The 27,819-nt window shown below is 37.7% G+C and overlaps 1 protein-coding gene across 4 annotated transcripts; it reads left to right on the forward strand.

Annotated features, from left to right (window-relative positions):
* The first annotated feature begins 2,546 nt into the window (after positions 1-2,546).
* LOC122077005 (E3 ubiquitin ligase PQT3-like) lies at positions 2,547-27,819 on the forward strand. Of its 4 annotated transcripts, XR_006139675.1 has the most exons (16): positions 2,547-2,960; positions 3,060-3,147; positions 13,379-13,457; positions 17,538-17,671; positions 21,391-21,461; positions 21,671-21,722; positions 21,816-21,946; positions 22,580-22,750; positions 22,838-23,212; positions 23,423-23,473; positions 23,581-23,621; positions 24,665-24,755; positions 24,859-25,060; positions 25,228-25,353; positions 26,360-27,141; positions 27,379-27,819. XR_006139675.1 is itself a non-coding variant. In XM_042642707.1 (15 exons), exons 1-15 carry the CDS (start codon positions 2,792-2,794, stop codon positions 27,030-27,032), a joined length of 2,454 nt encoding a protein of 817 aa, XP_042498641.1. In that variant the 5' UTR covers positions 2,547-2,791; the 3' UTR covers positions 27,033-27,377. The 4 variants fall into 4 exon arrangements, 3 of the variants coding, with proteins under 3 accessions (XP_042498641.1, XP_042498644.1, XP_042498642.1); XM_042642707.1 differs by lacking the exon at positions 27,379-27,819 and having other exon boundaries at positions 26,360-27,377; XM_042642710.1 differs by lacking the exon at positions 27,379-27,819 and having other exon boundaries at positions 26,363-27,377.

A 27,819-nucleotide genomic window follows, 5' to 3' on the forward strand; every position in this document is an offset into this window, starting at 1 on the left:
GTTCTTTACTTATTTTGCCCTAAAAATTTTAAGGGGTGGAATTTGTGCTGTGGGAGCATGGCTTATGCTAGGGCTTCCTGGGTCTATCTCTCTCTCCACGTTAATAGGATGCAAACATATCATTTCATAAAAAGGAAGAGTGAGATGATCATTGGCATAAGCCAGTTGAATAGAACACATTTCCCAATATATAGTCAAATTTATATTTTTTTTATTCAATCTTTCAATATATTCTCAAATTTCTTTCATCATTCCAATTTTTGTTTTTTATAATACATTTCTTTTCCATTCATTTTTTTGTACCAAACACACCCTTGAGACACTCTAAGGCAAGAAATATGTCCTTGGTCCTCACCCGAAAAAACAAACAGAAATGAAAGACGCGCTACCTCCCCTTTGGAAATGGTCTCCAATCCCATGCCTTGCCCTTTGCATCACAAGCCCATCATTGATGAGCCGCTAGCTCTCCCTACAAAAAAATTATTAAAAAAGAAAGAAAGAGGTACTTGATGTGATGTATTATATTTGCCATCTCAATGACCTAAATTATTATATCTGCCATCTCAATGGCCCGAGGTTTAGATCAACACCCTTTGGGGACGTCTTCTCAAGTGATCCAACCATCCATAGGGGGGTATCTACCACCTCAATGGCCCAAGGTTTAGATCAGTACTTTCCAGGAACACCCCTTCAAGTGATCCAACCATCCATAGGGGGTATCTGTCATCTCAATGGCCTGAGGTTTAGATCAACACCCTCCAAAGACGTCCACTCAGGTGATCCAACCATCCATGAGGGATATCTATCATCTCAATGACCCGAGATTTAGACCAACACCCTCCAAAGACACCTCCTCGAGTGATCCAATCATCCATAAGGTGGGAGTATTCAATAGGAAATATAAGGCCTTGGTGATCACCTTATAATCGGACTAATTAACCCCCTTAATAGCTAACGCCTGGGATAAGACAACAAATAACGGAAAGTGGGATCCGTACACATATTTGAATGCCAGTGCACTGTCATGCGTTGGGAGTAAACTTAAAGCAAATGATATGACAACTTCCAACGATTCAATAGGAAAGAGGGATTTGGAAAGGGCATTTGCACTTTCGATCAACATTTTTTTTTTTTCTTCACCAAAATATGGATAGAAAAACAATAAGATTAGCATAAAAAATGAAGAATGCACAATCAATTACCTTTATCATCCCATTCAGCTCTAATCATACCATGATAAGTTAAGAACCTAACTAAACTCACAATTAAATTGAAATGTTAAAAATTACCTATCACACCTTAAGTTAAAATGTTTAAAATTATTATATAAAATATAAATGTCAAGGGATGAGTTTATGGTTCTACCACTGGGTTCTAAGTAAGTCCAAGGAAAGTCGTTGGCCCCACCTTCTTGAATACATTTTAAAAATTGAAATTGAAATCGAATATTTTATGGAATATGTGTGCGTTAATGTTGAATGTTATAGTTATTCTGAATGGTAAATGCAAGTATTCAGGTAATAATATTAAGGATACCTATAGGCGCAACGACCACACCCTATTCCTTACGAGGTTGGGATCCACATAGAACAAATGATAGCGCTGTAAAATGTGAGTTGGTACTTTAGTTGTGAGTTTGTGTGCATGGGTGGTTTTGGGGGGTGGGGGGTGTGGGGGGTGGGGGGTGGGGGGGAAGAGAGAGGGAGGTAGTGAAATTATAGAAATCACCTTGTCATTGCTGAATCAATTACTAATAGATGCTAGGGGTGTCAATCCCAAGCCCACAATAGTTGGATCAATCGGGCCTGATCTGCACTGATTATTAAACGTGTCAGACCTAAGTCCAACTCATTTATAAAATGGGTAATACATGGTGCAAGGGATAAGCTCGTCGAGCCCCTGATTAGCCCAGCCCATTCACAAGCTCAACTTGGACCAACACGTTTAAAACGAGTATATGTATATTTAGATTTTTTCTGGGTAGAGTAGGGTATTGATATTTTTATTAATTATTAAATACAATTAAGTGTAATATCTTTTCAAAATTATTGATGATTTAATAAAATATATTAAAGTATTTAAATTTGATAATAATAAATACCATTTAAGGCTTTATTTATACTTTACCCCGTTTAAGGTCCTATTAGATCGATTAAAATCTGAAACCTAAAATGAGATCGACTCATCCCTTAATTTTTTTTTTTTGTTTCCTACCTATTTCTTGACAATCAAACTAGACCTTGCTTTCATATTCATTTTTATCAATTTCTATCCTTCCAAACAGTGCCCTGCCTGCTTGTAGCGGTAAAACTTCCAACGCCATCTGTGCTAACCCAAAATCCTGTTTTGGGTACTAGCTTCTTTCTCCTTATCTCTTCTCTATCTCTGATTCTATATACGAGAGACGAGTCTTTGTCCTCTTGCGAGTTGCGGCACGAGCGGCATCCCCTCTTCACGTGATCGACACGTCATATTATTTTTTTACTTTTTTGGATTGGGTACTTGGGATCATATCTCGTGTCTTCCCGTACGCACGTAATCTTGGGCCCTGGTTTAGACTTTTATGAAACATCTCCAGACTCCAGAAATTTAAAAAATCTCAGGAACAGAAAAAAGGGCAAACGAGAAGAAGAGGAAGAAGAAGTGTCTCTGGGGCTTCGGTTATCGCCAGCATCAATTATCAAATCGTTCAGCTCTTCTAAATTGCGCCACTTTCTCGGTCTCTGTAATTCTTCGGCGTTGTCTCCGTTTCCTTGAAGTGATATTCCGTCGCCGACGATTTGTTCAGATTATGGCTGTCCGTTTCAAGTTCAGGAGCTCCGTCGACTTCGATTCCATACACATAGGCGGTCGTCCGTCCATCTCCGTTCGAGACCTAAGGTCCAAGATTTTGCAACAGAAGAATTTGAAGATCTGCCAAGATTTCGATCTGGTCATATCAGACGCCGACACTGGGGAAGGTAAATCTTCGAATTCAATTTTTTCTGCAACGTTTTTCTCTTTTTTAATTGTATGAAATATTAATTAGTTGACAGCTTCTTCTTTCGTTTTTAATTTAGAGTACGATGACGAAGATTTTCTCATACCAAGTGGTTCGAGTGTAGTTATTAAGCGAGTGCCTGCCGGAAGATCGGTGCATTCAGTTTTGTAAGATTTTTCCTTTCCAGTTTCTTCTTCGTTTGACAAATTAACATGTGGAAGCTAAGAAATTATGTATTTCTTATTATCCTGGGTTGTATATGGGTATTAGATCGATCAAGCCTCCAAGGCCCTCGATAGATTAGTTCATCCCAATGTCTAGCACTTATGACGACGTGAAGGCATTGATATCTATCTTAATGGTTGTTAATTGTTATATAACTCTGTATTTGAGAAATTAAGGTGCATTCAGTGATTTAAAACCCTACAATGCCCATAGCAATATAGTTTTTTAGGAAAACTAGGAATTCAAAATCCCATGCTTGACAAACCCTTACGCTACTCAATAGTTCAGGAGAAAAAAGCAATTATGTTTGTGTCCTGTGGTTGACACACTTTTTAAGCATGTCATGGCCTACTTTGTGAAACCAACAATCCCTTCCCTCTCTCATCTTTCTTTCACTACTTCTAATCTACTTGTTTATGGTAACCTACATATTAGAACATGGCAAACTTATAGAAGATATCTCTTATTTATCCTTTGACTTTGAATTTGAGAGTTGAACTTACATGATGAGAAATTGATTAGTAGATTGTAGGCTTTTAGTTAATTAATTTGTTTAGAATTCCCTGTGATTTGGTATCCATATTAATTTGAAATCATTATTAGCCGTATTCAGTATCAAAATACCTTCTCGATTTATTTTTTTTCTTAGTGTTTATTCCGTCTAAGGGTACAACTCAGGTCTCATAGAATAAATGGTTTTATTTTTCATATTGAATTCTATTGGAGCATTTTATTTATTTATTATTGTTTTTCTTTGTGTTATACTCTAAAATGTGGAGAACAAATTTGGGGTTACAAATAAATGTATTTCTTAGGAAGTGCCATTTAAAGATAAATTTCTGAGAGTTCTGTAAGCAGTACGATTCAGACATAGAGTTCTCAAAATAATAGTGAAAAACAGGAGAAGAAAGGATAGGAAGTGTGTTCCTTTTCTGTGGTGGGAATCACCTTTGGCTACATTTTTTTACTATTTCCCCACTTGAACTTCACAATTCTTTGGGATTAACTCTAGAATTCTGTTCTGCTGTTCAACCTGCACTTTCACATTTCCCCCATCCTGCCAGAAAAGAAGAAAAGAAGGAAGCAGTTTTACTCAATTTATTGTGTCTGTGAACCAGCCATTGCAGTTGAGAGTTTGTAGATGTTTGAAAGATCTTCTTTCATATTAGAATTGCTGAAAGAGTATTTACTTATAATGAAAGCATAGTTGTCATGTCCCATAAGCAATCCATGGCGTTGGAGGTGGCCTGGATGCAAGTCGACACCAACAAGGCGACAAAGGTGTCCAAGGCATCTGCCTAGGTAGCCAGGAAGCGAAAATAGAGGATGGGCGAGCTGTGGTGGCAAAACTACATTTCAAAGTTCTCTCATTCTTCAACTTTTGTTTACATCCATTCAAGAGTCATCTTGCCTTCTTCCATTGATGCTTCTATGACTCTTGAAACGGTTCTTTTTCTTTTGTTAGTCTACCTATTCTTCCCATTTCCCTTTTTTGATAAATCACCTAATTGTCATTCCTAAATCTGAGATTTAATGGAAACATTGTCTGAGATGAATATGAAGCAGTTTTCGAAGTGAATTCGCTGGAGAAAGATTTGGAAGGTGGTGTGAGATTAAAAAAAGAAATGGTTTCCATTGTTTGTTCCAATTGAAGGTTTCACCATGACATAAATCGACGCATCTTATTTCAGGTTTCCTTTGGTTATCAAATTTTAGTTCATGTTCAATTTGTCGAAGTTCCCAATTTCTGCCATAAGTATCCAACTGATGAAATCCCACAAAAAAGAGGAGAATCTCTCAAAGAAAGGGGAAGAGACGATGAATGGAAGAAATAGAGCCTTTTCTTAGTCATTTCATTTTCTTTCTCCAAAGCTTAGTCGTTTCGTTTTGTCTCTACAAAGCTTTGTGGTGATTTTCTTTTGGCTCTCTGATATGTGCTATCCACTTCAATTTTATTTTTCTTACTATTCTTGTCATCTAGATTTACCAGGTTCCGCTTTTATTTTATTCTATTATATTTTGGAAGTAGTTAGATACCTAGGAGATTCTAACTTTCCAGTTTCCTTGTTTGAGTGCAATTTCCTTTTATAAATATGTAAGCAACCCAACCTAGTGGACAGATTCGAGATTGAAATTAATTTTTTTAGTTTGAGTGTGTGCCTGCGTGGCCTGGGCAGCTTGGTTGTTGTCCTCTCCTCCCCCTTTCTTTCCTTATTTTTGTTTTCTTTTTTCTGTTCTTTATTTCCTCCTTTCTCTTCGTTACTCTTCCCTAATCCATTTTCCTTCTTTACTGTTACTGTTACTATTCCCTTACCCTTTTATGGGCGATACTAGCAGCCTCAAGGTTTGGAGTTCATTTCTCTCCTACTTGACCCATCTTGATATTTTGGGTTGTTCACAAACCCTTAGGTGACCCAGACTACCAGACTTGAGACTGAAATACCACCTGGTCTGTGAGATCTAAACAGAACTTCAAACCTGGATCTGCAACTTCTGCTCTTCTCTGGTTCAGTAGTTAAACCTTGTTTTTGAGTTGATTATCTTCACTGTTGGTCGATTGAATCTAGTAGCCCCTCGTGTTGACAGCTTATACTTGAAACTGGAAGTTGATTGGAGGTGCATGAAAGAGTTCTTCATCTGAAACGAAATTTTGTCTTGTCTCGAGCTGACAGCTTATACTTGAAACTGGAAGTTGATCGGAGGTGTATTGAAAGAGTTCTTACATCTGAAATGAATTCTGTTTTGTCTCTCGAACAATCCATTGCAAGGTAGAAGATGACCTTTGTTTTATTTTTAAATAATTTAGCGCCATATTTCTCTTTTTCTGATGTAGAATTCCAGCAAAAAGAGAAGATGGGCCTTGGGGGTGGGGTGTGGTTTGGTTTAGTTTATCAGGTCCAACTGAACGTATGAATTAAGTTTTATTTATGTTAGGCTTAATTTGAGTGTCCAATGGGTTATATAGACCACGAGTTAAGTATTTTTGGGTTTACTATTGTGATTAGCCAATACTATAAGCCCAGATATTAGGGGAGTTGAGTCCTATACAGTAATAAGTAATTAGTTTCTATTTTGGTGTTTATTGTTTGTTTTATAAGATGTGGAGGATATAAGAGTTGCGTGGGTCCCACGTGATTTTTATGGAGAGGAGATTATCTAGAAGATTTCTGAAATATTCTGTTAGATCTACTATTACTACTTCAGTTTTTATTTTTTTTGTAATTGGTCGTAGTTGTTAGTTAATAGCTACTTAGGGCCCGTTTGATAACGTTTCTGCCGTTTCTGTTTCAAGAAACGACAGAAACATAAATTTCATTTTCTAGAAACAGAAACGGAATTGAAGGTGTTTGATATAGTCATGTTTTTTAAAGTCGATAGTAACCAACGAAAGAATGGCCATGAGTCGTTTCCAGAAACGGAGAACTTGTTTTGCCTGGGTCGTTTCTTGAACCATAAATAGGTAGAAATTTCAATTTCTATTTCTGAAAACAAGTGAAACGAAACAATTTTATCAAACACTTTTTGTTCCGTTTCTGTCGTTTCTGGACACAGAAACGGCAGAAACGCGTTTCTTGAAATGTTGTCAAATGGGCCCTTAGTACTTAGTAGTTACTGTTTCTGTTTCTTTCCATCATGTGTTTTAGCTACTAAATCTTCTTTCTAGAAAGTTGCTTCTTTTTCTAAAGTTGCTATTTTGTAAGCTATTTGTAGCCAAGACTTGCTATTCTTGTAATACAACCTCTAATTTTATAAATACAAGCAAGAGGAACAAATGCACTATGATTTTGAGTGATTGAGAAACTTAGCTTTTGCCTCTTTGGGTCAGTGGTGATGTTGTTCCTTGGACTGTGATGATGCAGCTCCTACCCTATTGTGGTGAAGCAATAGTTTGGGATTGGTGGTGATTCCATTCCTGATCTAGTGAAGCCTTGGTCATACTCCTTCCAAGGCTTAAAATCTCGCTCTAGCCCCCCCATCTCACTGATCCAAAAAAGAGAGATCTGGTGAGATCCTGCCGAGATCATGTATTTTTTCCTCGGTCGACTTGGTGGTTGGTCTCGGTGGCCATATGGTCTTTGTTGCCCTTGAAACTTGATATTTCCCCTATTTAGGCTTTCTAAACACAATGGAAACTTCAGTTTTAAAAAAAATAAACCTAAAATAGTACTTTGACATCGTACCCTATGTAAGTAGTCTTTGACTCTTTGGACCCTAGGCTAGTATGCTCTATTCCACAATCAACACATGACACAACATAATCATAAGAATTTAAAAGACATCATAGATAATTACTTAATTGTTTAACAATTAACATTGACGACTGATGAGTCACATTCACATACATTGAAAATTTGAAATGACATAAAATAAGCCACATAACAACATAAGGTCAATGTTATATGCATCATTTATTTAAAAAAAAAAAAAAAAAAAAAGAAAAAAGAAAAAAGAAAAATATGTTCCTTCCATGAATCCATTGAACAATGTTATATGCATCACATATAAAAACCAATGTAAACCAACAAGTATTGATGATGTTTCCATGAAAAAAGGGGTTTGAGAAGATATATTTTTATCTAAAATGGTTCTTGAGAAGAATAATAACTCCAAATGTGGATGAGGAGGTAATATTCTCTACTCCTTAAGCTTCAATGGTATACGAATGGAGATCCTCAAGAAAAATCACCAAAATCCTTGCTCCGTAGTATTTTTTCTTCAAAAAAGTGGAGAGAGGTGAGGTAGAGGCAAGATTTGGCGAGATCTCGGCCGAGTTTTTGTACAATTTATACTCGTCATGCATCTCGTCTCGCATTTTTGAAAAAAACGAGATATTAGCAAGATCTCTCTGAGATCTTAAACCATGATCCCTTTTATTTCACCTTTCATATGTAAAAAAAAAAAAGAAAAAAAAAATGTTGGAAAATTCTGTTATCCATATTGGTTTGTCCCTATATGCAACCCTGTTGCAATTTGATCTCTCACTGGCTTTACTGGTTTGAGATTGATTATGCGATATCTTCCCATACCCCTTTCTTCATTTAATCTCTTATTCCTAGATAACCCCTGATCAATGAATGCTAAACCCTTTTGTGACTTTTTTTGCTTTTTCCTCTTAGCCTACCTAGCAGCCCCTTTCAATTTTTAGTTAATTAAGATTTTCCACTCTCCTTATAAGCTTGGAGTTATTTACAAAAGCTGTCATTTCTTCCTACTTTGGCTATTGCACAATTGCATGTGCTCATAAGTGATCCAAACAGGGTTTTCTGGAAACCCGGATTCCACCAATATCTGTATCAAAAAAATAGTATGAGATATTCAATTGGATCACTTTTGAAGTAAGAATTTCAGTGTCTAATAAGTTAAACCACTATATATTTTCTCATATGTTCTCCTTGGTTGGTTACACATCTTCTATTCCGCTATATGCTCATTTCTTCAGCTGAGTTGCATTATTTTAGGGGAGTCAATTTCAAGCCCGGACTGGCAGGCCAACTGAGCCCGATCGCTTAAAGCCTGAACTTGCCCAGCCCGGCCCGGTCCAATCAATAAATGTGTTAGGTTCAAGCCTTGTCCGTTTATAATTGGTTGTTCTTGATGCAAATAAGTCACTTAATGGGCTTATTTTATTGCAAATAAGCCTTGGGTTGGGTTATGTATGTGTTGGGCCTTTGATCCTATGGGTTTTCTTTGTAATGTGCCATTTTAATGGGCCTAAAATATGGGTTGAAATTAAGAAAACGGGATTTAATTCATTAGTTTAGTGAGAGTCCTATTTGGAGTCTATTTCCTTTGTTATTTCAGTTTCCTAGTCAGTTTAGGTTTCCCAGTTAGTTAAGGATTGGGTTACGCCTTTCCTTTTTAGTGTTTGAGTCAGTTTTGAGTCTTCTATATAAGTTTGTAAGGGGCTACAATATTGAACACGAATTTATTAATGAAAAAAAAGAGAAGATGGCTTATGCTATTTTGCTGTGGGATGCAGTTGGGTGAAATGCCTTAGGTGAGATGCTTAAACCAGAGAGTGAGATGCCAATTCACTAGTTCTTCTTTTCCCTTCTCAACCCTCCATCGAATTTTCTTTTTTTGTTTTTCTTATTTTCCTTTTATTTGTTTGCTTTGAAAGTGTTTGAGAATTAGAACCAAGCCTATTGGAGGACATCTTCTCTATTCAGCCAGAATTTCAGATCCTGCCTGGGATTAGGATCACTTGTTATTCTAGTTTTACATTAGTTCCTGGTGCAAGGCTTTAGCTAGATGGTCGCTCGACTAACTTGACCGTTTATAAAATTTTCTAAAGTCCAAGGCAAATTCTAAGTAAAAATTAAGGATCAAGACAAAATTAGAAGATAAATGGGTCATTAGTTCGTTTAAGGCCTGTTTAGTGCGATTATTAGAGGCCCGATTATGGCCCAGAGCCCGACCGACCGTTTATAATACGTACCATGCCTGTCTTATGCAAGACCAATTATGTAATAGGGCGGTCATGGTGCAAGCCAAAAATATGGTGAGGCCCGGCTAGGCCCGAACGGTTGACACCCCTACATTATTTATATATTTTTGAGTACAATATGAACTATCTATTGAGATATTTTTTCTTAAATTGCAAGAATTGAGTTTCTTCTCTTCTCGAAACTTAAATTCTTTGTTATTGAAAGTTTTTGTCCAAAAGCAAAAACCGTGATCACACAATGCATTGAACAACACCACCATCAACAAATCAAGGTTTAAGATCTTGCTCTTGCCTCCCATCTCGCAGATCCAAAAAGGAGAGATCTAGTGAGATCTCGCCAAGATCATGTATTTTTTCTCGATTGACTTGGTGGCCATATGGTCTTTGTAGCCCTTGAAACTTGGTATTTACCTTATTTTAGGCCTTTTAAATACAATGGAGACATCAGGGTTTTTTTTTATTATTTATTTTTATTTTTTTATAAATCAAACCTAAAATGATACTTTGACTTCGTACCTTATGTAACTAGTCTCCAACTCTTCGGACCCTAGGCCAGTATGCTCTATTCCACAATCCACATTCCACAATCAGCACATGACACAACATAATCATAAGATTTTAAAAGATAGCATAGATAATTACTTAATTGTTTAACAATTAACATTGATGACTGATGAGTCGCATTCATATACATTGAAAATTAAAGTAACTCCAAATGTGGATGAGGAGGTAATATTCTCTACTCTTTAAGCTTCAAGGAGTGTAGAAATGGAGATCCTCAGCCAAAAGCTCCAAATTACTTTCTCTTTAGTATTTTTTCTTTAAAAAAGTAGAGGGAGGCGAGATATAGCCGAGATCTTGGCGAGATAGAGGCAAGATAGAGGTGAGATCTTGAGATCTCGGTCGAGTTTTTGTGCAATTATAACTCACCCTACATCTCGTCTCGCCTTTTTGAAGACGAGAGATATTAGCGAGATGTCACCGAGATCTTAAACCATGCAACAAACTCAGCCTTAACCCAATTGAATGGGGTCGGCTACATTGATCCATACAAAACAAAATTGAAAATGTCCAAATAGGAGTGGAGGGGAGAGATAGAAAGATGAGAGATGAGAAAAGAAATATGAGAGTAAGAGGAAAGAGGCACAGCCCAGAAGTTAGGAAAATCTCAGCTAATTGGGGTTGACCACACAATGCATTCCCAGTACTTTAAACTTACTCATAGTTGGAACATAGAAATCTTGGCACTAATGTAAGGTCAAGTCACAAAGGACTTAACCCCAAGAAAGATCTCACGTATGGCCAAATCAGATTAATATTACAGCAATTGCACCACAGAATAATGTTGCAGAGAAATTTCTTTCCTTCCACAGAACAGAATCGCAGGAATTAATTGAGTGCTCTTCAGTTTTGGGGATTTTTCTATAACTCGATATCAGGCCACGAAGAGTTCTGAACTGCTGGTCGAGTGAAGCTTTTGGTGTGCTGAAGTGGCTCTCCAAATCTCATTCAAAGATGATGGGTGGTTGTCCAGAATTGAAGACTTGATGTGGAGGCAGAATTCCTCGAAGAAACAGAACTGTAGGTCTTGGATGAATTTTATGAGTCATAAACAGTAAAGGGTAGAACTTTGAAGCTCGCGAGGAGTCTGTAACCACCTTCGAACGGAAGTAATAATGCCAAAGAAATTTAAATAAAGAAAAGAAAAAGAGAACCGATGGAAGGGGAGAAGCGGGACAAAGAGGATAGGTTGGGTCGAGGCTCTCACTCTTTCCTTGGGCTTCTCACCCACGAGGTCTCTCACCTCACATAGGACTCTCTCCTATACTGCCTCTCACAGCCATTGGAATAACCAACCTTTTTTCCTTCATCAAATTGTGGGCTGTAGATTAGCCTTTGTTCTTTATTTTTAATAAAACCAGTTAAAGCCTAAGATCTTCTAGAGACATTCCAATTTTGGAATAAATCCTACCTCTAATTGGTTACAAAATAAAGAATCCTACATAAGCCAATCTACTTTAAAATAGAAACTCCTAAGATCCTATTTAATGAAAGAAAATCCACTTTCTAAAACATAAAATAGAAACTACTACGAAACTCCAAAAGATCTTCCTTAACCCACTATGCGAGCTGTCCAAGTGGGGACCATAACTGATCCTTGCGATAGCTGTAATAAGATCACAAAAATCTCTAGAATTCCTTCTCCATGCACCTACCAGCTGGGTCCCAAAAGTGGAAATTCCTCAATTGATTCTTTTCTTAGACAGGCTGTATGATGGCTGAAATATCTCTTCAAATAAAGCTGGACATTACCTATCCAAATCTGGAAATTAATTGTGTATCTCCACAAAATTAGAAATCTGACCCAAGATCTGGACCACACCTGACCAGTTGAATCCATCAACTGGTCTGGACTGGTTTTGTCCTTGCTCCTGCAATCTACATCAGGCACGCCTATTAGACTCCCCTTCAGTAATTGCTGAATCTGTCTTCTTTAGAAGGAAGGCACATATCCAAATAACATACATATCTTACTAGTAAAACATTATATACATAACTCTGTGTGTGTGTGTGTGTGTGTGTGTGTATGTGTGGTAGTATAGATATCAAAATCCTTGATCTCCAATCGTGGGGGCTTGGAATTAGCTAAGAAATTCCAAATCCATGAAACCAATGGAAGGTTCTTCTCCTGTCCTTGATATTGTTCTTTGACGATGCCCTTTGGGCGAATGGGGCCACCATTCTCATTCTTAATTGTCCGTGGGGAGACCTTTGACTTTTTTTGGGTACTTTTCCACGAGGGATAGAGAAACTCATTCCTTCTTTTCAAGTATGCTGCTCCGCAAAGAGTGCGACGCATAAGCAGAGTGAAAACAAAGCAAGGGTGCCTCTGGTGCCTTCATCACCGCTGCTTTGGCTACCCGTCCTAGTTGAGTCATATGCGAATGCAGTGGCACGACTTGTGTTAAGAGGGGCTTTCTGCAGTGAAACCTGCCAAGTTCAGTCTATGAACCCCCCTAGTAACTAAAAGGGGGACAACGCCCCCGGCCTGCTGGCCCATGAATTCTTCAGAGCGTGCTGGTAGGTGGGTGAGACAAAATGGGCAGGCACTACTATCCAAGAACCAAGGCAAGCCTAGTACTCACCGATAGGTGTTGGTTGCTTGCTTCCAAGCCCTTCCTTATATATGAATTGTGGCAAACTGATGCAAGCTCGGAAGCTTGGAACCGACTATCGTACTCTTCAAGGAACGATAGAGGGTAGGGTGTGCTCAGCCGGCGTACTCTTCAAGGAACGATAGAGGGTAGGGTGTGCTCAGCCGGCACAATACAAGCTCTTCTAGGCTTGCCTTTAAGCTCTTCAAGGCTTGAGGGAGAAGTTCTTCATGTCTTCAATAAAATGGAGAGACTCCAAATTCAATAATTTGACTCCCTTACATTGTTCTCCCATTATAATTTCCTCTGTTTTTTTGAATTATTCAGAATGTAGTAGTTGACATATTTCATAGGAAAGCAAACTTCATCTTTATTATTGTGTGAAGAATCATGTTGCCCTAAACTGTGTAGTTGTGACTTGTTTGTGGCAATATGAATCTTTTTACTATTCTGAACAGTGTTGAAACAAGACTGCTAAATATGATTATATTTTCTGATAACCAGAACTTTCTAATATATGTTGTTATTTTGCTTTGTTTGTTTGACTTACATTATGAAAATTTGCTTCAGGCCTTGCATTAATTCAGTTGAGAATTGGGTGGCCAAATCTACAAATTTTATTGGTAATGCTGGAACTTCTCCTCCTATGGTATGTCTCAAAATCCTAGCTTGTTGAAGCATGGATATTTATCTTTGTACATGTAAGCATTAGTGCAACTATTGATAATTTTGTAATGAGAGTGAATCATGCATCATGGTTGTGGTGCATGAATTCACATCGATGGTACCTCAGAAGTCACAGCATTTCAATTGAAGTCTTAAAATTTGATGACTAATTGGGCATGAAAAAGTTCTTACTTTCCAGAATTTCCGTAGAAGCCATTTCAGAAATTTTTTTGTTTGAGCTGTAAATAACTTTAATTCTTTGTAGCACTTCACTAATAGGCATTGAAACTTCCACCACCACCTCCCTGTCCCACCAAAGGGGAAAAATAGAAAAAAATTCCAAGCTGTAAGCAAAAAATGTGTCCATTAAAGTATGAACGGAATGGAAAATTGGATTTAGAGGTAAGCTGATGCAGTTATGGGGCTGGTCCTGATGTAGATAAGTCACTTGGGCTTATTTTATTGCAAATAAGCCTTGGGTTGTGTTATATATGTGTTGGGCCTTTGATCCCATGGGTTTTTTTTGAAATGGGCCACTTTAATGGGCCTAAAATATGGGTAGAAGGTAGAAAAACGAGATTTAATTCATTAGTTTGATTACTTGTTATTTAATTCAATAAAGGCCCATTAGGCTATTGGTTGGTTGTAAAGTCCTAAATGGACTATTAATTAGTTAGTCCTACTCCATGTTGGAGTCATAAAGTCAAGTACTAGTCCTAGTTTGAATTCCTAGTTGCAGTAGGAGTGTCTAGTCCTATTAGGAAACTAGCTCCTAGTTGTAGTAGGAGTGTCTAGTTGTTGCGGATCCGGGTTCCAAAAGTCGGAATCGGATCGCTTAGGGTCCACTTAAACACTCAATAAAACAAAGGCAACACCCAATAACAATTGTATTGAAATAAAGGTTCAACTAAATGGCAGAATTGTAATTAAGCTGAAGTTTCCAATGAAGGTGGCAGTTTTGTAAATAAATAGAACTTTAGAAGGGAGTGGCAGACTTGTAATTAGATGGAACTAAAGGCCAAGCTACAATATGCTAGTAAAAGGGTAATTTAGGAACCAAGGAGAAAATAAGACAAGAGATAATAAGGAAATAAAATTGAGGGTAGTACGGTCAAACCAGGGTTTTAAAAGACCTAAACAGCAGCCCACGATTTTCAGTTTTCTTCTCCTTGTCGTGAGAACCAGAAACCAGTGGAACTTGAAGAATCAAGCTTTAGCAAACAGAAATCAAGCCTCAACAGTTCTGAAATTCCAGATTTAATGTCGCCCAAGCCTGCTGGATCAATCCCAACCAGTACAGTTCAAAGATTCAAGCATATACTTGGAGTATAAAGTCTGAATCTTGGAACCAGTGATAGTTGCAGGTATGTTCTGCAACTGACTTCAACTCTTGTGATTACTGGGTTCTCTGGAGAGCAATGGACAAGGGTATGGATCGCAGGCAGGAGCTTCTCCTGCGGCCAGAACTGGAATGCAAAGAGAAGTCTGTCTGAGGAGTTCCGGCAAACCCTCTTTTGTTTTCTGAAATCACCCCGGCAGAGATGAGGAACAAAGCCCAGTGATGAGGTCGTGAACAGAGAATAGAGGCCAGGAAAGAGAAAACCAGCAAGAAGAAGGAGAAGATAAGAAGGGAAAAAGAAACTAAGAGGAGAGAAAAATCAGATACGAGAGAGATGGGGGTCACGGCAGTCCATATTCAGCCAAGCAAAACATTCAATTTTTTTCAAAAACTTCAATTCTGTCTCTTACTAGTGAATTACATGGCTTATAAAAGAAAACTCAAAGTATCAAAATGGTAACTAATATAAAATTAGAAGCTAACTAATACAAAAAGAGATTGTTTCTAAATCCAAAGAGAATCAAATCAAAAGATTTTTTTTTCCTATGTCCATCGTGCAACTGCATCACTAGTCCTATTGAGAAACTAGCTCCTAGTAGTAGTTTGATTGCTATTCTGCCCTCTATAAATAGAGGAGCCTATGTACTCATAATGGCAGATTTGAATAAAAGAAAGTTTGCATTTATGAAAGAAAGTTTGTAACTAAATGCTTAGAGCAGCTAAGATAGCTGTGGGTGAGAAGCCCAGGCTGAGATAGCCACTTCCTTTATTCTTTCACCCTTCTCAACCCCCCATCTGTTTTATTCTTCTTTTTTTATTTTATTTGCTGTAACATTCAAGAGGTGTAATTCAGATTCTGATAAAAGTCATCAGAAATCATAACCGATCAGCAATCCTAGTGGGAAATAGAGAGATCGATCTCCTCTCTTTCTCTCTTCTGTACTCTGTTCAGCCAGGTCTTCAATCAAGGTATTCCAGGCCTCATAAGGGTCCCACGATCCTTACCTAGTCACTGTTGGAACCTAGTCACTGTTGGAAGCATTCAGCTACTATTCTTGAAGGTTCTTCTCAGTTTTCTCTTTCCTAGGTCAGAAAATCTAGAAAGCTTGTAACTTCACAACCAGCCATCAGAATCCTCTCAACTTTGGGGGTTTTTGTACCCTCCCTAGGGACTATCTACGCCCAAGAGTGCAGCTCAATTGGATTCCTATAGACCTGGCCGCACCTCTCTTTGCCCAGCTCTATAGCAGGTCTCTCTCTCTCCTATCGGGTTAGGTTTTGGGCTGGTTTTGCTCCTATATGGGTATTGTATCTTTGGGGGTTTATTTGATGGTCTTATATCTTTGTTTCCTAGTCCTATTTGTCTTGTTTGGGGTTATAAACTGCAAAGTTAGTTACTTGTAATCTACTCCTGCATTAGGTCCAATCTAACCCAAGAATAACTAGGTTCAAACCTGAGTGTTGGTTCAACCGGGTTGTATAGGAGTTTCTTTCTTTATTGTTCTTTGCCTTTATGTCGTTTTTAGCAAGTAGAGTTTGAGTTCAATTAGGATTCTTCTATTATTTTCTCTAAATACATGGTTGTAACCAACGAAAGACAGATTTGGAGATTGAATGAATGTTCTACCGTGTTGCTTCTGAGAGCTGTCTGCGCAGGTCTATCCCCTCTCCTCTTCAGGTGTGATCTTCCATACTCCTTTCTCCCTTCTTCTTGATTCACGCTCCTCTTTTCTCCTTCCTTTCTACTGTTGATGTCATTACAATTTTTACCTTATTTCTAGGTAGCAATTGTGGCCCTAGATATTGTGCTAGAACTCCTTGACTACTGACCCAATCAACCTAGGGTTTTGGGAATTAACTCGCCCCCTTTGGTTGACCTGAACACCTGGTGCTTGTCCCCCTAATCCCCCTCTGCGGTGATATTGAAACCAGCAAACATACCTGGTTCCAAGGGTTCAGTCAAGTTCTGATATCTTGAATTTTGTTAATTTTCCCGATTGCTTCCTTAAATGAATGATGGCTGGAATAAATAATCCCACAAGTTAGGGATCTACACCAAAATTTTTAGCTTGAACCCAGCCCATTTGAGAGAGAACTCTCATCTCCATCTATAAGAGGTTACTGCTGGTGCTGGTTTTAATAAGGGAAGAAGAGGATTGCTTCTTCATGTTACTTACTCCCCTCTTTTGGTACTTCCAATTCTACCCTTAGACTTTTTGTTAATTCATGCTTTACCCATATTTTATTTTTTATTCCAGAATCACCCTCCTCGGTTATAACTCTGCTCCCACATATGTATGCCTATTTTGTTCCTTGAATTTCATTAAATTACGGTACTGCCACCCTGTTGTAAATTTCAGTTTTTTTTACAATCGTACCGCCCTTTTGTTAGCATGCAGTAAATTATGGATTTGCCACCAAACCTTTGATTTGAATTGTTTAACATTCGGGTGGGCCCATAGCAACCTAATTTAAGTTTTCAGAACTCAGGTCTGCATCATAACCCAAGGTGTAAACTATTCTTATGGGGAACTAAGAGAGAAAATGAAGTGACTTCTGCCTCAAACTTACCTTGATTGGTACTGTAGAGTTTATCTGCTCTGCTGTTGGGAAAGCACTATATGCTTATGTAGTTACGAACTTATACCTATACTCTCAAGAGATTTGTTACTTTGTTCATTTTTCTATTTTGAATTTCGGTTATTGACATCCTTATTTTTGCAGAATGTTGATGTGGACAATTTTGATGACTTTGGAATTGATTTGTATTCCGCTCCTGACGAAGCTTTGGACTCGGATCTTGATGTTGATAAAATAAATTGCATCAGTAGCGAAAAGGGAGCTAATGCTTTCCAAAGGTATTGCATTTCTCTTGACTTTCTAACACTTACAGGTGCACTTTCAGTTCATTTTGTTTTGCTTCTTATGTCGTTCTTATTGTGTTTCCTCTTGTTTCTTTATAACCGAATGCTCCAAGGATGTCAATTGCTTATAATTTCCCACTCTTTTTACTCATGGACGTCCAATCATAGTTGCCATGGCATCGCCAAGGCGGTGATTTGGCGTCCTGGCGGAAAAAAAAGTTCATGGCAATGCTACGATTTATGTGACTCACAAATGGCGGTCGCCATTGGCTGATAGGTGTCGCCATGGCACCGCCATGGACGTCAGGTCATGCCTAATTCACTAGGCGGTCGATTTTTTGTAAAATGCAGGGTGATTTTGATAGAGCTATATTGATTTTTGATGATTTGATGTTGCTTAATGTTGGTTTTATATGTTATAGGGTATATATTGTAGGCTTGTAGCATATTAAATAACTTTAGAAAATAGGGGAAATAAAAAAGTAGCATACTAAATAAATTTAGAAAATAGAAAAAATAAAAAATGACACATGGGCGATTTGACCGCCATGGCAACGCCATAACGAGCGATTCATCGCCAAATCGATTAGCCACCCCTCCACCGCCTTAGATCAATTTGACGCCGTGACAACTATGCGTCCAATTAATTTGTAAGTGGCAACTTAGAAAAGGTCTCTAACTGCATTGTGCATTTCCAAGATAATTCCAAAATCCACGAGATGATAAGACCTCTTGAGCAAAGAGCAATGCAGCTCTGAATAGCATTCTCTGCATCTCTTTGCAAAGCAGACCCAGCTTTCTGATAATGTGGACTTTGCACTGAAAATACCTCAGCAACCTCAAAAGGGGGAAAACTTAATAACCCATTAAGATCCGGTGGAACTCCAATCTCTGACAGATTTCATGCTCATGCTTTAAAATTTTTCGTATTTCCCACATAATCTTCTCAAAATGTTTCATTTTTATAGCAATATGAAGTCTAGATGTGATTGGGGCTGAGGATAGGGGAGGCACCTTTTTACATTTCCTGTAATTGGTGTAGGTATTTCAGAGAACTTTGAACTTGTAGCCTTGTACACAGGTTTGTCGGTAAGTCCCTGGTACACAAAATGTGATCTAAATACTGCATTCCAGCCCCACCCCACCCCACCCCACCCCACCCCACCCTCACCCTCCCAAAAAAAGGAAAAAAAAAAAGAAGCAGCTCCATGTTCACAACTCAGAAGAGTTCTCAAAGGTTTGTCTTCTATGTTTCAATTTCCAAAATTAGGAGAAAACTTGATTTAAAAGTTTTAGGAGTCCCTTTTCTTCACATGCTCATCCGGAAAATTTTCTGGACGAACACATCTTTATGCCCCCTAGCAAATTTGGATGCGGCCCAAATGTTGTTTATAAGTAAATTCCTATGTCCCCTGCTTACATGTCAAGTTTCAGCCCAAATGGAGTTCTCCAGTTGGCAAAATAAAGCAGTGGAAAATTAAAGACCCCCAAGAGGGTGTGTGATCCACCGATGGGATGCATGGACATATACGGGAAGGAATCCCATTACAAGGGGGATTAATTATTTAATTTTGGTATGAAATTTTACATGTGACCAATTCAGATCATTCCCTACATATCTAATTTTGCAATGTGGAAGGGTGATTGGGCGATTCCATCCTTTCTTTTTTTTTTTTGAATATTCTGAGAACTCCATAATTTTCTTAATAGTTCCAAGATCTAGTGCCAGTTTTGTGTTACTACCTGGTTGTGTGCTACATCCCTTAATTCCAGTCTAGCATACATAGTTTTTAAGGCGGTAAGGCGATGGAGGAGTTTGAAGGTCTTTCGGAGCGCCTTAGCGATAAGGCCGGCATAAAGCGTTGCCTTATTGACTAAAGCGTTCATGTGTAATTTTTTTATAAAACCAATCTATTTCGCTCAAATCCTAGTTGAATCCTATTACTTATATGTTAAATAAATATTAAAGGTTCATATTCATACCAATGTAAGATATTCATCAAGAAAACAAATCAATAAAGTGAATAAACTAAGTTCATCTTCATCAATCATCATAATATATTAACATATAATATAAATACATAATTATGAAACAAAATTATAAATATAAAGAAAAGAAGACATAAAAAATATAAGTATTTATTATACTTACCTTTATGATGCCAAAATGAGTGCCTAAGCCCTAAGGTCATCCACTATATTTCTATTCTTTTCAAAGAAGAATGAAGCTCACCGCTGTCGGAGCAAACTCATCGCTGCTGGAGCAAAATGGTCGCCTAGATCAGTGGTTCTTCCATGTTCCTTGATTCCTTCTAAAAGCCCTTTCTTAAAACCCTTGACAAAATTCAAACCCTGTTTGTGAATCATGTTTTTGTTTTGATTGTTTTGGTTATTTTTGGTGGAGAAGAGCTGATCCCATACATCTCAAGTGTTAACAAAATCATACACCTACCAATAAAAAATGTATATTTGGAATATTCATCAAGTAATTTTAAAATTTGTTAAAAAAAAATAAAAAATAAAAAACCATAAGGCGCCACTTCACGATAGGCGGAGCACTGTCTTACCATCTTTAGACCGCATCAGCGCCAAGGCGGTCGCCTTAGTAGCGCCTTAAAAACTATGCTAGCATAACCTATAATTGGGTTACTAATCCCATTTTATGGCTAACTGAATGTATTCTAATGGACCCATTATGGCCTGATGTAGGATATAGTCTAGGGTTTAGGTTTTGTGGCTGAACTACTAGGGATATTGGAGACGGTTAGGATAGATTACAGTTGAAAGTAAGAGGGAGAAATTAAGGGAGGAATAAACTGTGCCATGTACCTGTGAACAGTTACAAATAACCGATCAAACATGTATATCAAACAGTGTAACAAATTTATTTTAATCACTGACCTTGAAGACTATTATTTTGTTCCTGCAAACAAGATCTGATGTAGAAAGCCGGAATGAAATCATATTTTATAGAAAGGAAAAACCAGAATCTGAAAGAAAAGATAAAGAAGAGAGACCTGTTTGAACTGAAGTGCTTGGTCTCTTACGTAAGAAATAACAGGAAGATCTCATAAGGCTAGGCAACCAACTCAAAATGGCTTACTGAAAATTAACAGCCGTATTTGGACCTCATTTTTGGCTCATCGAAGTAAATCCACAAAAATTATCAGCCTACAAAACAGGCCATGTTCTTGACCTCTTATTGCATCATGGCCACCTGTGAGGCCCTCCTTAGGCCCTGAAATTGTATCATCTGCCTAATATTGTCCATATGGCACCAAGTCTACTGAGTAAAATAAAAATGAAAGAAAAGAAATAAATTCCCACATTTTTACATGAGCTCTCTTATTCTATATCTAGCAGTAACAAGAATTTTGTGATTCTTGTGAATTGTACTGTCAAAAGTCATTTGTGGTGACATCTTTTATTATTTCTAGAATTTGGTTTTCCACTTTTCAGGATAGAAGCTTAGTTGCTTGTGGTTGAAGTGAAGGATAAAAGGCATTGCATTGGTCCTGTCTCTTAATTTTGAAGGGTGAATAAAGGATAGTAGGCATAGAAAAGTATCTTTTTAAGATTTTGTGTGGTATCCAAAAGTGTAGTTTGAAATGTAGTATAATGATTTTGGAAAATAAGTTTTGTGCGTCTTTCCTTTTCTTTTTGGCCAAAGTGATGTGTTGTTCACAAGATTAATTCAATTCCTGTTGAATCAGAAACTCGGAGCCATCCACAGCAAGATGTCAAAACATTGTACCTGTTGACATCAGTGAGGCTATTCCTATTGGTATGTAGTGTTATTCTCTTTGTTGAATCTTTATTGAGTAATCCGAGCAATTCAGTCCCCCCCCCCCCTTTTTTTTTTTGGGGGGGGGGGGGGTGGGGGTGGGGGTGGGGGTGTGTGGGCAATCATTCCCCGATATGCTAGTCCTTTACATTTTCCTTTCTTCTGTGTATGTGCACAAATATTATGCGTTTCTTGTTCTGGTATTGTAGGGTCACAGATGAACCTAAAGCATAAAATGGAAGAACCTAAGAAGCTTGATGAGTAAGATTTCTTGCTTGGTCATTTTGCACCATTCTTCTAACTGTTGTTTGGTGTGACACATTTATTTCTTACTGTTATTGTGGAATCTTATAGAGCTGTAAAGACCAATTCTCCTGCATTAATGAATGCTGATTTGCCGTTGGAGCTGAGATGTTCTCTTTGCAACACCATATTCAAGGAGGCTGTGATGATTCGATGTTGCCAGCATAGTTTTTGTGAAAAATGTAAAGTTCTTTTAGAAATACCTTTCTCCTGAACATGGGTATATTTATTTTTAATTTCTAATTTTGAAGTAAAAATTTTCTGAGGCTCAAAATAGAAGAGAACAACCCTCAGCTCTTGTGACTGACTAATAGCAATTTTATTGGCTGAGTCAATCCTAGGAAACACCCCAGTACCTTGAAAGATGAAACTTTGGCCAAGTGCTTGAAGGCCCAACCTTGACATTTCCAAATAACATATTATTTAGTATGAATGTATGATACATATGTAGCACATGTATAACAATAAATAAAAGACAATTAAAAGAGTATCTATGCACTAGGTGAAATGGCCAGAATGTCATCTACGCACATGCGTAGGTACCTTTTCAGAAATTGCCTAGTCCTATGTTGGTTGGTACTTCCTGGGCCACCTGGTTTCCTAGGCCCAGGTGCTCTCTAGGTGTTTCCTTGACTACACTATTAATGGCATGTGTTCAATCAAATTTACAGCATAAAAGCACAGGTCAAGTGCATTCGGCAACTAAGAAATTTAAGAAAAATCCTCTAATTTTAATTTTAGCGAGATATGATTAACTAGCTTTTTTCCTTGTTTTTCTGTCATCTGCATAATGTCAATATGGATTCTGGCTACAGGTATTCGTCTGGCGTTGATTGAGAAGGCAAGGTGCCCAAAGTGTTCTTCCACCAGATGTGGAGTAGAAGATTTGTTGCCAAATGTGTCTCTTAGGCAGGCAATTGATCATTTTCTTGAGTCTCAAGTGCTTCTCAGTGGTTCAGACAATATTCTTCCTCAATATGCCCCTGGTAAGATCATAAATTGATTCAACTACATGCCAAAGATGCTTTATATTGGAGTGAATCAGATAACAAATTAAAATTTTATATAACCAGATGGAGAATCTGGAATCCAAGGGAGGGAATTTTCTTGTGCTATGTCTATATGCCAAAGAGAACCAGTTTTTCCGCATTCACCGTCTGCAACAGGGAAAGGATCAAATATAGTGATGGCAGAATCTGCATCTGAGTCAGTCATCAGGACCAATGCGTCTGCTGTTGCATCTGGTTCTCGACTTATCAATTTAGGTGCTAGTAAATCCGTGAAATCAGCTTCACTGCAAAAGCTAAAACAGGTGAATGGAGAAAACGGTGCACAACCTGGTTGTGCTGTAAGTTTTGAATGTGGACCACAAGGCATGAAGTCTGTTGCTGATTTTCAAGGGGAAAACCAGCCCTTCAAATTGTGGCAAACTCTTAGGGAGAAGGAAGGTATGGTTCTGTAATAAGTTGATTTTGTCAGTTATCTGCAATATCTAGCTATGCTGCCTTGGCCTAGAAAAGTTTTGGTGCATTTGAAAATGTTTCCTTATTGTGAAAAGGGATTGGTTACGGTTCCAGATTGCTTTATATTGAAGTTTTCGCCAGTTTCTTTTCTATTTTCTGGTACTGTAATATTTTTGTTTTGTTCTGATGACATAGCAGCTGGTGCCATAAGCATGAAAGAAAAGAAATTTTGGGTTAATTCTGCAGGTAGACTTTCATGCTACAATGTCTATATTGCTTTACCTGAGGTCGATTCTGGATATTTTTCCAGATATTGAGTATATTCTTATTAAGAATGCCATTTGGCTTTTCAGATGGGATTGGAAGTTTTATGGCTACAAGCAGACACAGAAAGGTAAATCTTTTATATAAAAAATCTGGTACAATATTGTAACTAGTTTTTATCATTTTATTTGATTACTTTCATTTAAGTATCTAATACTAATTTTTGTGTGTTTACACTTCCTTTGTGGGTTGGGGGGTGGGGTTGTGGTAGTTCAAGTTCCAGTATTAATTATATGATGATTCCTCAGGTTATACAGGAAAAATAACTTAATTTGCAATTCAAATCACTACTCCTACTATTACTACTGTGTCTAATTGTCTATCATTTATTTTTGTGGTATAAAAATATTATACTGCTTTCTATTGAATATGCTGTAGTTGGGAAGAGGCCTATTCGGTTAAGTAGAATTGACTGTATATTCTCCCTTTTTTGTTGTACTCAAGTTCCAGCTTTTTGACTATAAAAGATATTGCTTTTCTGCATTTGGCGTTCTCAATATTGCTACTAGTCCGTGCTATTGTTACTGCTAGAATAGTGTAAAAATATTATCCCAGCATTTGATTATTTCTGAAATGGTTTTCAAATTTTTATCACCTTAAATATGTTGAAGCTAATTTTTGTTGAACATAATGTCTACTACTATGACTACTATACCCTATGCCAAAACCCTGGGGGAGGGGGTGGAAACCGTAGAACGTCAGAAATGTTACTTCAACATTGATATACTATTGCTACCATGTTTATCACGTCTGTTCTCACCCTAAATATCTTTGTATCTATATTTGTTGAACATATTGTGTCTCCGCTGTAGTTTGGATATGGATATGTTTAGTTGAATTTTCTGTAAGTGTATATACTTTCTCCATCACCTTTGTTACATCACCTCAAGTTGTAGTATTCTTTAAACATTCGTTTATTAAATTAGATGAGCTTTTTGGAATTTTATTTAGAATCTCCCCCTTTCTGTTCCAACTCTGTTTGACTGTTACTTGGACCATAAGTGGGAAAAGTATTAGTTCAGAACTTGGTATCATAGTGACTGCAAAATATTTTTCCTTTTCAAGAAATTGTAATGATTAGCCATCTGAGTCCTGCTCTATGTTTATAAACAGGGGGACCGTACCTGTTACATGTGTGGTTCTCCTGATCATTTTATACGGAACTGCCCCGCTGCTTCTAGTCCACATCCTATGCTTCAGACAGGTAAATGCAAATGTGGGTTTGCACCACACATTCATTTTATAGAGGTATTTATATTACAGAATTTTTCTGCTGCGTGACACTTTTCTTCGCATTCTGATTTTAGGGGATGCTGGGTTCCCAGGAGGCATGTCAACTTATGGACCATCTTACTGGCAGGGGTCTTCGTTGTCCCCCCATATTAGGCCCTTTGCAAACATATATGGCAATGCAGGGATGATGCCCTTTGATCCAACCATGGTCCCTGTAACACCTTTTGCAATTTCTTCTTATATGCCATCCATGTATTCCGGGTTGGCAGTCCCCTAGTAAGTTCATCTCATTTTTTATTTTATTACACGTATCATATTTTAGCTCAAATATATTTATATATATATATTTGCATGAATATGCTCCAAATAGCTTTTTTTTGCTTATCATAAATGAACTTAATGCAGTATTTTTTTTAGTAAATTCACATAGAAGTACTTTGCAGTGGACCTATGAGGATGGTTGGGCTGGTGCCCCCAGTCATGCCTGGGGCAGAGCGTGCTTTGAGCCATTCAGAATTTATGGAGCTTCAGGATTGTGAACAGAGACAAAAACTTAAGCAGCAGCAAAGGTATATATGAATATTCTTACATATTTTTCAGTTGACTTATAAATGGATTTTTTTTGGATAATGTCAATTTCCAAATAATAGTTGTGCAAAAGGAATATATATATATATATATATATATAATGGTGCTCTTTGGACATGCGAAATTAAAACTTGGAGGCCTGATGTTTTAGCTTTCATCTCATTGTAAATATATTACAAAGAAAAGTTTCTGCAATTCCTGTCACCCTTTGTCTTCATATACTCGGCTAGGAATGGAGCGTTTTTTAGTTTTTCTTTACTTTTTTACTCGTGGATTTTGTTACTAATGTTCATTGCAGGGTTTATGTTTTCCAGTGTTGGGCAAAACTTTTGAAGCTGTGGGCACAGTGTGCACTATGCTTGGACTTAATAATGAGGGTTTGGCTGATAAGAATTTAAAATGCATGGCTTAAAGAAATGTCCTGTTTTGTCGTAGACCTGATACCGCAGCTTTAAGCCAGCTCTGTAAATAATTAGAGATTTAAACATCCATTGCACTGGAATCTGTGTTATTTGGACGGTTGAACCTCAATGCTATAAATCCTATTCAGATTATTTGTATCTGCCAGGTTCAAAATTGTGTTGGATGTGTATGCATGACATTCAAACCTGTATTCTTTGATTCTGTCATTTGATGAATTTTACTTTGTAGCCCTCATTACAAGGTAGCTTGAAAATTCTGATGCAATGGTTTGTGTTCAGTTTAAATACTTATTTTGTGAATGTGCTAAAACCTGTGCTGCCTGAACACATCAAGGAGGAGATTCACCTATTTCTGAGCACTCTTTTTGATACAAACCATACCAGTGTCGTACCCTTGCTATGTTGTCATACCCTGACAACATAGCTAGAATTAATTTCAACCATAAATGAGATGATGCTGCCTGATACACCACTTCTTCCATTACTTTGATGTTGTAAAATTGATTGTTACAGAGTCACAGTGATGTGCAATTTGCAAATTTATGTATTTTTATTCTATTTTCAGCAGAGACTGTTCGCATGATGGTGATGATCACTACCTGTACAATAGACCAGAAAGATCACTCGACTGCAAACAGCAAATAGACAGGGAGCACGATGGGAACTTCTCTGTGGATAATTTAACTCGAAGATCGAAACAGAAACGACCTGGTGATAAATGTCCAGAAGAAGTCGTCCATGCACTTGTTCGGAGAGATGATTTGGTTCACCGTTCTTCTGGAAGAGACCACAAGCCACACTACTCAGATAGATCAAGTTCGGAAATACAGGATAGCTCTGATAGCTCCAACTGGCATAGAAAAAGGAGACACAAACACCATAAAAGAAGTTCGAAGCAGCATACTGAAAGAAGGGGAGAATGTGAGACCAATCCCAGTCACAGGAATCACCATGGAAGCCAAAAAGAAATAGACAGACAGAGGAATGTGACTGATGCCAAAAGATACAAGCATAAAAATCATAGCCGCTCAGAGTCGGGTTTGGAACCAAGTTCATCTGGGGACTGGAAAAGACACCGAAGTGAGAAAGAATGCAGTCACAGTTCCAGGCATTCCAGTCGCAAGTTGAAGCCAGCGGAAGATCAATTGAGTCATGACAGATGGGAAATGGTCGAAGGGTTGGATGAGGGCTATAGGGAAGACAGTCATCATCACCATAAACGCAAGAGAATCCATTGAAGCATAGAAAACTGGTGTTCTACCATGTGGATATACTTGGAATTATAGCAGCAGGGTGTACCAAACTGCTGAAGTTGCAGAGACAGCTACAGCAAACATGGCTTATGAGGTAAACATGTACATAAGACCATAAGAGTGCTCCACTTGGGCAATCCTTGTGGTAACATTATCATTTCCCATTATTTTTTTCTTGATGTCAAGAAATTGTATCGAGTTGATTTTGATTAGTTCTGATTCATCTTGTTTACATAGAATACATGGTTTTGTTAAGATGTCTTGACTATTTTAAATGCTCCTAAAGGTTATTTTCATCTAATGCAACTGTCTGTTGGTTTTGTTGATACAGATCTTGTACAGTGGTCGGCATTTGGACAGTGATATTTTGTTGATTTCTGCCATTCTAACCTTTTTTCTGTTAAGGATAGGAAGACTGTTTTACCTGGGAGCATGGCACAGGAATGGGATGGATTTTAGCTTTGGATCAGTTTGTGAGATTTCTGTAGCCAGTGAGGTATGTTTTCCGCTACCATACTCAACCAAATGCTTTATAGTTATGATCACGACTCCCCTCAAGTAAATGAGCCCAACCATATACTCTCTGCTTGGACTGGTAAGAAAATGGTTCGAAGTGATGGAAAATAATGTGAAAAAGGAGATTCTCCTTGAGAGAGATGCGTTTTACAGAAATAGGTGGAAAACCATTTTGAGAAATCAAAACTGTCCCCTAATATTTTGTACAACTCTACACTCATCTGTCCAGAGAAAACCTTTGTCACATTTTACTGCA

Source organism: Macadamia integrifolia, chromosome 4 (assembly GCF_013358625.1).
Source record: "Macadamia integrifolia cultivar HAES 741 chromosome 4, SCU_Mint_v3, whole genome shotgun sequence".
NCBI lineage: Eukaryota > Viridiplantae > Streptophyta > Magnoliopsida > Proteales > Proteaceae > Macadamia > Macadamia integrifolia.